This window comes from Tachysurus vachellii, chromosome 16 (assembly GCF_030014155.1).
Source record: "Tachysurus vachellii isolate PV-2020 chromosome 16, HZAU_Pvac_v1, whole genome shotgun sequence".
Taxonomy (NCBI): domain Eukaryota; kingdom Metazoa; phylum Chordata; class Actinopteri; order Siluriformes; family Bagridae; genus Tachysurus; species Tachysurus vachellii.
The window spans coordinates 5,146,334-5,158,833 of NC_083475.1; the positions used below are offsets into that span (position 1 = coordinate 5,146,334).

General features: G+C 41.2%; 1 protein-coding gene across 4 annotated transcripts in view; it reads left to right on the forward strand.

Annotated features, from left to right (window-relative positions):
* Positions 1–12,500, forward strand: part of LOC132858852 (protein PHTF2-like) — a 38,402-nt gene that overhangs the window by 13,824 nt on the left and 12,078 nt on the right. For 3 of the 4 annotated variants that reach the window (XM_060889380.1, XM_060889378.1, XM_060889377.1), the window contains 8 exons: positions 1,451–1,507; positions 6,389–6,458; positions 7,342–7,500; positions 7,720–7,885; positions 8,709–8,870; positions 10,202–10,400; positions 10,828–10,992; positions 11,426–11,647. In XM_060889380.1, coding sequence (XP_060745363.1) covers positions 1,451–1,507; positions 6,389–6,458; positions 7,342–7,500; positions 7,720–7,885; positions 8,709–8,870; positions 10,202–10,400; positions 10,828–10,992; positions 11,426–11,647 — 1,200 coding nt within the window. The remainder of the gene's footprint in view (positions 1–1,450; positions 1,508–6,388; positions 6,459–7,341; positions 7,501–7,719; positions 7,886–8,708; positions 8,871–10,201; positions 10,401–10,827; positions 10,993–11,425; positions 11,648–12,500) is intronic. The other variant, XM_060889379.1, reaches the window with a different exon arrangement.

The window sequence follows — 12,500 nt, forward strand, 5'->3', positions numbered from 1 at the left end:
CATGTTTAAACTGGCTGTTGATCAGTAATGTGCACTTATCTGTCAGAATTCATTTTTTCATAACTGTTTGATTTATGGCTCAGAGTAAAACTTTATCATGTTATAATGGCTTATTATTAGCCGGGAGCCTCAGGCTGTAAAAATGTGTGACATGAACAGGTCACGCTCTTGTGGTGGAGCTGAGAGCAGGGTGTGATGTGTGAATGCAGGCCTGCTCGTGGGACTGTAGATACTACAGCAGCAGAGTTTTACTGTCTGATTTTTATTAACATCATCTGGTTGTTCTGTTTGGACGCTGTTTGTATAAAGTACATGTTTGGGTGATATTTCAGCTCTTCTGGTTTTCAGTAGCTTTGTGTAACTGTGAATTTGCATGCTGATCGACCAATTAAACTGGTTCTTCAGCATTACTGTCTAACTAAATATTAGTTCTCTTTGTGTGGTTTGTGTCATGCAGTATAATAATATATATTTGTCACAGATAGTGTGGTCACACCACATGACATCACATTCGCTCTAATTTAATAGGCCGGAAATGGAGCCGTGTAGAACCAGCCTGTAGGAAGTCCAGGTTTGTTTTTTTCTAGTGTCTGCACTCAGCTGTTCTCACACGTGAGCAATCTTTTACATTTACATTACCAGAACGTGCTCTATTAGTGAATACATCACCAGTGGTTCAACTAGGTTAAAGATTTAGGATAAGATTAAGATTTAAGATAAGATTTATCTAATGCCAAGAAAGCATTAAAAAAACTTGAAATACTTTAAGCACTTGACTTTAAATAAACTATTTTCATAAAGGTCATTTGTTTGGCCAGCGTGGCCTGACCTAGACCTTGTGTTGTTTTTTTGGGTTTTTTTTTTTTTTGCATTAGTGCTGCATGTTTGATGAAGCTTGGAAGTCAGCTCATGAATGATGCAGACTTTTCCATTGGTGTGCATGAGTGTGCAAACGACACCCCAGAACACTGATCAACAAGCTGCTCTCTCCTCTCTCCTTCACCCGCCCCAGTCACTTCACTCACACCGCCTCGTTTCCCTCTGAAAGCAAAGAAGGATTGAAGCAAACACCTCCAGCAGCAGAAACCCGAGGCCAAGCTAATCCTCTCATCCCTGAATAACTTTTCTCTTCTGCTTTTACTCAATACATCAAAGTTTTTCGAAGGCTCTGAGAAAGTTTTCAGCGAGCATCCTGTGATCTTCTGTTGTCAGAAAAGAGCAGTGATGAGGCAAAGCTCAGCTTGTGTATGGAGCGTGCATGTAAACTAACTGTGAACTATTAGAGAATGGATATTGATTATCAGTGGTGTTAATTCCTCAGACTGAAGAAGTATTTTTCAGATAAAACTGAAGAGGTTTTAATAAAATGCTCTGCATAAGACACCATGTTATTACTCTTGTGATGGTTTTGGATTAAGCCTCGTTGTCTGTCTGTGTTTGTGCCTTTCAGATTGGGGCGTATGACCAGCAGATTTGGGAGAAGTCTGTGGAACAAAGAGAAATCAAGGTACATCATTTTACTCATCACCCTTTCTTCCCTTCATCATTTTTAGTTAACTTTCAGTCTGCATTGTTTTTCTTCTTGTGCACATATGGAGGCCTGCTTCCTGTGGACCATGACACATTTGTGTGTGAATGTGCGTGTGTGTGTGTGAATGCTTGTGTCTGTGTTTGTGCGCTCGCGTATGTGTGTTGTGTGTGAGCTTGTGTGTGTGTGTGTGTGTGTGTGTGTGTGAGCTTGTGTGTGAGCTTGTGTGTGAGCATGTGAGTTTGTGTGTGTGAGTTTGTGTGTGTGTGCTTGTGTGTGTGAGCTTGTCTGTGTGTGTGTGAGCGTGTGAGTTTGTGTGTGTGTGTGAGCTTGTCTGTGTGTGTGAGCGTGTGAGCTTTTGTGTGTGAGCGTGAGTGTGTGTGAGCTTGTCTGTGTTTGTGTGTGTGAGCGTGTGAGTTTGTGTGTGTGAGCGTGTGAGCATGTGTGTGTGAGTGTGTGTGAGCATGAGCTTGTGTGTGTGTTAGCATGAGCTTGTGTGTGTGTGAGCATGAGCTTGTGTGTGTGTGAGCATGAGCTTGTGTGTTTGTGAGCATGAGCTTGTGTGTGTGTGAGCTTGTGTGTGTGTGAGCTTGTGTGTGTGTGAGCATGTGTGTGTGTGAGCATGTGTGTGTGTGAGCATGTGAGAGCTTGTGTGTGTGAGCATGTGAGTTTGTGTGTGTGTGCTTGTGTGTGTGTGCTTGTGTGTGTGAGCTTGTCTGTGTGTGAGCGTGTGTGTGTGTGTGAGCGTGTGAGTTTGTGTGTGTGAGCGTGTGAGCATGTGTGTGTGTGAGTGTGTGTGAGCATGAGCTTGTGTGTGTTAGCATGAGCTTGTGTGTGTGAGCATGAGCTTGTGTGTGTGTGAGCATGAGCTTGTGTGTTTGTGAGCATGAGCTTGTGTGTGTGTGAGCTTGTGTGTGTGTGAGCTTGTGTGTGTGTGTGAGCTTGTGTGTGTGTGTGAGCTTGTGTGTGTGTGAGCTTGTGTGTGTGTGAGCTTGTGTGTGTGTGAGCTTGTGTGTGTGTGTGAGCATGTGAGAGCTTGTGTGTGTGAGCTTGTGTGTGTGAGCATGTGAGTTTGTGTGTGTGAGTTTGTGTGTGTGTGCTTGTGTGTGTGAGCTTGTCTGTGTGTGTGTGAGTGTGTGAGTTTGTGTGTGTGTGCTTGTGTGTGTGAGCTTGTCTGTGTGTGTGTGAGTGTGTGAGTTTGTGTGAGTGAGTGTGTGAGCTTGTGTGTGTGTGAGTGTTTGTGAGCTTGTGAGCGTGTGAGCTTTTGTGTGTGAGCGTGTGTGTGAGCGTGTGAGCGTGTGAGCTTGTGTGTGAGCGTGTGTATTCTTGTGTGTATACGTGTCAGCATTCAGCTGTGCACTGACTGTGTGCCATCAGTACCATTTCTTTTTTCAGTTTAAACCTTTCCCCTTCTTCTCCACCACTCTGACTCTGAGCAGTTCATTAGACTGGTGAGTACAGCAGCAGGATCCTCCCCATCACTGTGTTCTTGGGCTGTACCATGTGATTGCCTGCCTCCTGGTCATCCACACTAGTCTTGCATTTTTAACACACCCGAGTGCCTTTGTGTGTGGTTTTGGGTTGCGTGTGTGTATGTGTGTGTGTATATGTGTGTGTGTGTGTGTGTGTGTGTGTGTGTGTGTGTGTGAAAGACATAAGAATACTGGATGAAATGAGTACTGGTACACGATCTAGATGAAGATTACACTGTTAAAAAAAAAGAGGGAGAACATTCTTGCCCCAAAAGATCTTTACATACCACACCGAAAAACAAAAGAAATCAGCATTGCCTGAGTGTGTGTTTCTGGTCTGCATTGTTGGTTGATTAAACCAGTCAACAGTGTTGGGAGACATAAAAGAGATATAAGAGATAAAGAGACATAAAAGCAAATTTCCACCAAAAACCAAACCCTGTGGTGTAAGCTTTACTGACCTGAGTAAAGTCTACAGGCCTTTTTGCTTGTGTTCGGACATTTGGCTCAATAGCAAACGAATGTTTCCTGAAATATCTTCACTGGTTTAATCTGAGTATGCTGTGAGCCTCAACATCCTGCCCTGATTGTGCTAATTTGTTTCTTGAACTGGTGGCAGTTTGGTGACTGGTACCTGGGGTGTGTTTTGACCCAGCCTGTATGTGGTAGTTTTCTATCCCTGGTGAAGGTGTGCTTCTTTTGGGAAAGTGGGCAGGGCTTTAAAAGGAGTATTCATTATTCTTTTATTTTTTTCTTGTTATTGTTTATTTTTCTTGTCATTATTTCGACGGGTCAAAAGACTTACAAACAAATACAGTATTCATCAGCCGTAGAATATTATTAACACTCATCTCCGTAGCCCCAAAGGTCTAAAAGGGCCGATGGTGTTAATAGTTGATAGTCACATGCATTATCTGATCGCTGGTGTTCTGACTGTCCCAACAAAATAAACAATATTCTCCTTTTTTATATTTGCTCTATAGATGTCTATTGATTGAGTGATGGTTTTTTATGATAAATTTCTAGTGAAAGTTCAGTAGTAAGCTTAATCGTACAGTTTGATATCGGAGCCTCATCCTGTACTGAAAAAAATCATTCACTCCCAAGTTTTGGTTCAGTGGATTTATTAAGATGTGTTTGTTTTAAACTCTGGAGAAAATTCCTTTTACAATATGAGGCTTTATCACTCTCATCTTACTCTCTCTTGTTGCTCTGGCAAGAGAAATGAACTCCACAACTTGTGATGTTTTATTGTTTGTCCTACATTCAAAATCTTTTATTTTTTTCTTTTTACTTTGATTGCACTCATTCTCCCAAAGCAAAAAGCCCCAGTGACCAATGAGCTCATAGAGCTTTAGCTAGTTTCCATATGTAAATTTACCTTTTGTAAACTAGTCCTAAGATATCTGTCTTATGTTCAAAATCACATTTGTACACAGTATGTTCACCACATGGCAATAACTGGTGGACCTCATAATTGGCTGCATGTGAAAGTCCTGTACAGGCAAAATTCTCAGGTCATATGCAAAGTCAGGGGAGTGATCATGGGTAAAAGGCAAAGGTCAAAAACCTCAGGAGCCAGAAGTGCTGTGATTTGGTATACTGCATCTCTGTGCTCATGGGTAACGGACACGTGGCCACCTTACACCAATTAGCTTGAAGCAGGAATTGTTTGTGTGGGCAGTTTCTGTGTGTGTGTGTGTGTGTGTGTGTGTGTGTGTGTGTGTTCAGTGTCTGTCCCCACTTGCTTGTTGAAATGGACTCACAGCCCTGGTCTTGTTAGTGTGCTGAACACCTGACTGGCTTGTGGTTAGAGGAGCTTACAGTGAGAGATGCTCTGTCCTTATATTGAGATCAGTTTAGTCCTCTAGCTGAACTGGAACCACATCTCTTTATTTGGACAGTTTCAGATCAGATCACAATGAAAGGCTTCTTCTGCCAGTGTAATTTGTTCATACAGGTGAATAAATCAATAGTAATGTGTGTATTTCTGGGCAAATATTGATCAGATCAACAATTCTCCATGTTTAATCTGAGTGTATGGAGCATCCATCCCTTTGAGTCCCTGTGAATGAGCTGTTACTATAGAAACAGTAACATATTAGATCATCAGTATTAAACCTGTGATGTGTCTTGCAGCTGACGCTGTGATAAGAGTCTCGTGCTTAGAGAAAATCAGTCACCAGATTGTGTTGATTGTACGTGTGTTTGTGTGGCTAATTCTCTGGAAATCAGTGTCATATTTAAAAGTCATTTATTTCATGTTTTGCATCGGAACAGAAACAGTTAGGCCTGAAGTTATCTTTCCATACAATCTCTTGACTGCACCAGATAAACATTAGAGCAGAAATTAAAGCAGAATGTTTATTTAATATGTATGCTTACTAAATGTGCTATTAATATTTATTCATTTATGAATAATTTGTAATATTTGAATATTGATATTGACTGAACCCCAGTGTGCTCTTCTGCTCTTCTCACACGAATCTGCATGATTTAATCTTACTTCATTTTCCTAAATGTGGGAAATTTCCCTTTTCGCTAATAATAATAATCTACAAGTTGTGTATAGAATATTCTGTGGCCAAATGTCAACACCGTGGTGGAGCAAAATGAAATGAATAGAAAGAATAAACTTTTTATTTAAAAAGTCCTTGAAGACAATAACTAGATTTATTTTTTCTAAGTCTTTAGAATGTACAGTAGAAAAATTAGCAATTTTATGTTTTTTTGCAATTTTTTGTGTGATAAAACAATCAAAGAAAGTTTTGGACATGTTGTAGAAAGGCCAAAAAGACAAAATGATGCTGTGAAGTTTTGATTTAGTTATTTTAATAAACAGCATTTGAAGCATTTTAAATGTGATTGATGTAGCATACTGTGGATTTTCAGAGAATTACCCGTGTGTGTGTGTGTGTGTGTGTGTGAGAGAGAGAGAGATTTTGTGTGTGTGTGAGAGAGAGAGATTGTGTGTGTGTGTGTGTGAGAGAGAGAGAGAGAGAGATTTTGTGTGTGTGTGTGTGTATGAGAGAGAGAGATTGTGTGTGTGTGTGTGTGTGTGTGTGTGTGTGTGAGTGAGTGAGAGAGAGATTGTGTGTGTGTGTGTGTGTGTGTGAGTGAGTGAGTGAGAGAGAGATTGTGTGTGTGTGTGTGTGTGTGTGTGTGTGTGTGAGAGAGAGAGAGAGAGAGAGATTTTGTGTGTGTGTGTGTGCGTGTGTGAGATTGTGTGTGTGTGCGCAGGGCTTATATGTGTGCATTTCCTGTGCAGTTCCTTCACATGATTTATTATTTTACCTGATAAGAGTAATGTGGATTAAAGCACTAACTTTTCCACCAAGACGTCACTCTGATAGTGCTTTCATGTCTAATCCTAGCTTCTGTTGCACAGGGCCTGAGGAACAAACCGAAGAAGACCGGCCATGTGAAACCAGACCTCATTGACGTGGATCTAGTGAGAGGTGAGTAGAGATGTGAAACATTTCCACTGTGGATGCTGTAATGTGAACATTTCTCAGCAGTTTTACTGTCTGCATTGGACTCTCAGCAGCTATTACCTCACTCTTCACTCTCAGACTCATTGATCGTGTTTCTCAGCTAATCCAGACATCTAAGTCTTTTATCTGCCAGCTTGATCAATAGACCTCAAGTCTACTTGAAATCTGCCAAACATTTCTCCAGATATCTGCAGTAATTTACTTTTCCCTCATCTCTGTATCCTCACACCTTCTATAGAAAAACTGCTGGCCTAATTCCTGTCTGTTGTTCATCTCCAAAAATCTATAGTGGGAAGTGCACAGCTCTGATTGTAGCTGGAACACTGAGCTCTGTCAGTCAGGCTGCTTCTTCTCTATCTGGCAGATAGAGTACAGCTCATTTATACTGAGCAGTTGAGGGTTAAGCTTGGTAGTCCTGCAATTTGACCTCACGACCTTCATAAAGTCTTAACCACTAAGCTACCGCTTGCTCTGAACAACCTCACACCCTCACAGTGATGATAGCTCTCCAGCCCTCCAGGTTTAGACCTGCTATCCACCTTGAATGACCTTCAGACTGTTCCAGCTTCCTGTCTCAGTACCAGGGTGCGAGAGCTTTCATCCTGCACTTAGACTCTGGAGCTCTAATCAGTCCTGTTAACTGGACTCCACTGTTTTATTTAAATCCTACCTAAAAATTCTGAAGTTGCTCCACTTTGCCTAATTTCTACTAGATTTAAGCTTGCATTGTAATGTGACCTTGGGTGCCTTGAATAAATATTATTAGCAAGACTATATCTGTCTATCTGTGCTGGTATTCAAGTTTACAAATAGACATGGAAATGTATAAAATGTAATTTTTTTTAAGGCTCTGCGTTTGCCAAAGCCAAGCCAGAAAGCCCATGGACATCTCTAGCACGGAAGGGAATAGTTCGGGTTGTTCTCTTTCCCTTTTTCTTTAAATGGTGGATTCAGGTGACTTCCAGAACCATCTTTCTGCTGCTGCTCTCCCTTTACCTGCTCCAAGGTCAGTTACAAAACAGCCACAGAAACACAAAGCAGAAAAATGAATAAGATTCCAGTATATTTCTTTGAAATGGGAGAATATCTTCTCCTAACATATTGTGTTAACCCTGATACTGAATAAGTACAGAATTATTAATCATATATTTCTGTATAAGATATGATAAACAGTGCTGTAGTCTTGAATGCTACTGACTCTGTTCACTGCTCCTTTGTGTTTCAGTGTTCGCAACAGTGTTGTTTCTCAGCATCTCACATCCCCATGACATCCCAGCGACTGAGGTGTTTGGGGCTTTCTGGCTCATGCTGCTTCTGGGCACCGTGCACTGCCAGATCGTATCCACACGCACACCCAAACCTGCTCCCAATGCCACAGCCAAGAGGAGAAGGTGGGCAGGACGGACCACTCGGCAATGACCGTCTGTCTTCTCTCTCTATCTGTATCTGTCTTATGCTTGTAGTGACTGTAAAAGAAATGTGATGGCTAAACCCCTGTTCCCATGCAGGTGCTAGACCTTTTTCCTTTTGTGTCATGTGACCTGGGTTTACCATTCATTTCCTGTGTGGGGTGAAAGGTGTCTGGTACTTCTGTAGCATGTAACGTATCCAGCCTGGTCTGTGCACAATTTTCTGACCAATGTGAGAAAATTGCTCTCTGCTATGTGAGAAATAGACAGTATATTAGAAGTAGAGAGGAACAGACATGACACTGATTTTAAGGTCCAAAGAACCAAATTAGATCCCTGTTCCAGTCAGAAGAAGCTGATATCTGGCTTCCACATGATGTTTATCACCCAGAGAAAACTGCAAATCAGATTAGAGCTCACACATGCTGCAGTTTACAGATGCAATCAGAGCATCTGTATTAAAGTACATGTGAATGAAACAAGTAATACACTCATTAATACATGTCAACAGGCTTAAAGTAACTTGAGATTATAATCAGCTTCTGGATGTTTGATAACCTGTTCATTTGTGAAAAAAAAAAGAATCGGATCAAATTTCTTCTTTATCGAGACAATTTTTTCAGCACAATTTATTACTGAGTGAAAGCCAGGTCCGTAACTAATACTCCCTGCTGCTTAGAATCACCACTTTAGCTCTATTTATTCTCAAAATCTAATAAAAAGGTTCTTCATTTTGTTTCTGAAGTGATTCTGTTTGGACTTCTCTTTCTAAAGCGCTTTACGCTTTTAATGTTTTTCACTAAAGGAAGTTAAGGAAGGCAGCACACTTGGAGGTGCATAGGGAAGGCGATGGCTCTAGCACTACTGATAACACACAGGAAGGGGCACCGCTGCTCCTGGGCTCTGCCACCACTCACAGTATCGGTGCTTTCTTCAGAGATTTCTGGCATAATATCTTTAAATCGGGGTGTGTATTTTACCCTTTAAGATTACATGTTATATCTGCATGGCTGCAACATCTCTTGTCCATCATTTTCATGTTTCCATTTGTTTCTTATCAGATTTTAAATTGGTCCTTGATGTGAGAACCTAAATTAGAAGTGATTTCACTGTAAGGAAAAAGGGGGATTTTGCAGCTGCTTTCTGTTCCTTTGTGACAGCTGGGGCACTCCTTTTAAGACCGCTCTGGCTTTACACTTCTCGTCTCAGATCTTGGAGTCACCAACATAGCACAAATAAAGAATTGGCAGTTTTTTAATGAAAGCTTGTTTATTCAATCCGCAGAACATGAAATATTTGTAATTATAGTTGCTACTAGTCAGTAAACCAGCTTTAAGTTGTTGTTTTTTCTCCAAGCAGATTATAATATTTTCTGTGTAAACTCCTTGCAGCTTTATCCATTATCACATACACTGAACACACAGTGTCACAATGTGTGGTGTTATGTCCAAGAGCTGAGACGTCCTGACCTTAGCTGATCTAACATGGTCTGTCCCAGTTGTTCTAGACCCATGTGTTAGTATTAATCTAATAACACCTATAACAATGCACAGAACATCACGTTAGTACCTAGTACCTTAGAGCTGAGACTTTCTGTATAAATATCGTAGAGTAGTATGGTGTTGTCTGCACTAGGGGTGTAACGGGATACGGATACAAATAGTACTATAAATATGTAGCTAAACCTGACCTAAACACTGTCTTAATGAGCTCCAGTGTAAAACCCTGTTTCTTGCTCCATATAATCCTGACTGCTCATAATAACCCTGACAGTCTCAGGCTTCTGGCTCGCCCACAGTCTTTATTTATTTACTTTTAAAAATAGTGGAATACACGTGTGATGTTTTTTGTCGCTTTTAAACGAGCATTCTCAATCATAATTAAAAGAAAATCGCAAAATTATCAAGGCGTTACTAATAAACCCGATAAAAGGACCCCATGTGGATTTGCAGCTGTGTTCGAGTCCCAGCTGTATTTGAGAGCATGTCTAGGGTCTAAAACTGAGGTAAAATCATATTAGATGATCAAGTGGTTATTTATTTTAAGCCTGTATGGTTCCAACGCTCTTCCGGCTTTTATCTATAAATAGATATAAATGTTTTAGCTCTAACAGATACAGATAATTGCATTCTGTTATACTCTCAGTGTCCAGAGCAGTAACTGTAGCACAGTGCCTGTAGCTTCCTGTGAGCTTAGGCTGGTTCTTAGTCTTGAAGCCCCATTCTGACAGAGAACGAGACGCATGCATCATTTAGTCTCTGTTTTTGAACCATTCCCGTTCCAATTTTTGTTTTGCAGGTCTAAGAAATTCAAGCTGTCCATCGATAAGTCCACAGAGACGGATAACGGATACGTGTCACTGGATGGCCGGGTCACAAGCAAGAGCAGTGAGGAAAGGCTGCAGCTCCACGAGCCTCACTGTGACCTGCTGCGCTGTGAGGAACTGGGCTGGAGCGGCCCACAGTCCCGAAATAAACTCCTGTCTCCCAGCAGCAAGGTACATGCTCCTGCTTTCAGTGGCTTCAGTCCACACAATAAAGATCTATTCTGGTGTTACTGGTAATGGAGAACAGGTCTGATGAGGGGTCGCTCATGTTAGCAGTGTTCTACTAGTCTCTCTTTTTTATGTTTAATGACACCAGGAGTGTTTGTACAGCATTATTGTACAGATGATGAGCAGGTGAAGCCATGCACTCTAAACCATACACAGACAGACTTGGACAGATAGACAGAGACAGACAGGCATAAACAGAGACAGACAGACATAAACCGAGAGGGAGAGAGACAGACTGACAGAAACAGGTAGACAGACATGGACACATGCTTCTTGATCCAGTGATGATGTAATACAGCAGGCTGTGAGATACATACACTTGTCTGTCCACACAGTGAAGCTTTATTTTCTGCTTTTTCACTGCATGCAGGAATGCAAGTTACACAACGTGGAGAACATGTCTGACGAGGCATCAAGCGAAGAAGACCCCGAAAACTACAGCATTCTCCGTAGGGGTGTGGAGCGTACGAACAGTGACTGCACACTGCGCAACAGAAAAACCCACCACTACAAAAAACACTATACAACTGCAGAGGTACTGTACACACACACACACACACGTCTCTCCATAGTGCTTTACACAACACATCAGTGTGTGTTGTTGTTTTTTTAAACACTGGTATAAAGACATTGCAATCCTACGATTCTTAAATTTCCTGTAAAAAACAACTTCAAGGATTAGACATTAATGTGGGATTCTTTGGCAAATTACACTTGAATAATAATCTGAATAACATGCTTTCTCTTGGTCTTGATAGACTTTGATCAGATCTCATGTGTCCTGAGATTATTGTGTCTATTTAGTCCAACCTTTAACCTTTTAGAAAAATTTTTTCAACATTTATTCATATTAACAGAAATATTTTAGCTATTTAGATACAAAGAACTCATGCTTAGGATTGATGAAGTAAATGTTTTCAACAATCTAATATCTAATGTGTGATTTTTATTTTTTTTTATTTCCTCAGGAGATGCCCAAGTTAGGCACGAGTTGTAGCTCCCGCTGCTCCAGCCTGCGCAATCAGGACTCTGAGAGCACTCGGCACGAGTCGGAGACAGAGGACTTGTTGTGGGAGGACTTCCTGCACTGTGCAGAGTGTCGCTCGTCCTGTACCAGCGAGACCGAGGGGGAGGGGTCTGCTGTCTGCCCTGCCTCCAAAAAAGAATACCGGGACGACCCCTTCCTACAGGTACATTCTGTGCACAAGTGCACAAGATGTCACACACTTGGACTTAGAGCCACAACATAACATGGAGTTTCTAGAATAGCTGAAAGGAGCCATGACACCTTTCTACTTCTCTTTAGCTGTTCTCTAGTTTAGGGTGCACTAGAATGTTATTACTCTGAATCTGCTCTAGTTGGCACACTGGGAGTCTTACACTCCATTTGAAAATCCCTGCTAGGTCCATTAGGACATAATGTCATCGTTTGAAGCATTTTATACACCAGTATAGCATGTTTTAGCTAATCCTGCCCTGAAGTGGAATCAGTGGCTACAGGCTGGATTATTACAGCAGATAGTAAAAGATGTGCGAGCTGTTATTCTCGGGTCATTACTCCACTCTCTTTTGGTAATTTGTAAGGATTCGTACCCTCGGTTAAGATTCTATTTTAACCCACATCCTGTTACATGATTACAGGCGATACTAGCCTTTTTAATTTGATTAGCATTTAAGCATGAAAAGTTAACAATCTGTTTACACCAGATTAAGATAAAAATTCCTTTAAGTAAAGAATAAGAAAATCTGGCCACACTAAGCTTTGAGGGGTGGGTTTGTTATTTTCTATTAATAAAATCATTTGAAGACTTCGGCAGGAAGGAATTAGTGTTAAGTCTGTAATGATCTCAGAAATGACTATGACCTATTAGCTCCTCAGTAGGTTTTGGTCGCTCAATTCCACTCGACTACAAACAGTTATAGAAATGACATTATTTCCTGTCCAGTGTCACTTAAATGAGGATGAGGTTCACTTCTGAGACTTCACTTCCTCTAAAGGTTTCTTCCTCATCATCTCAGGGAGTTTGTCCTCATCATCGTCAC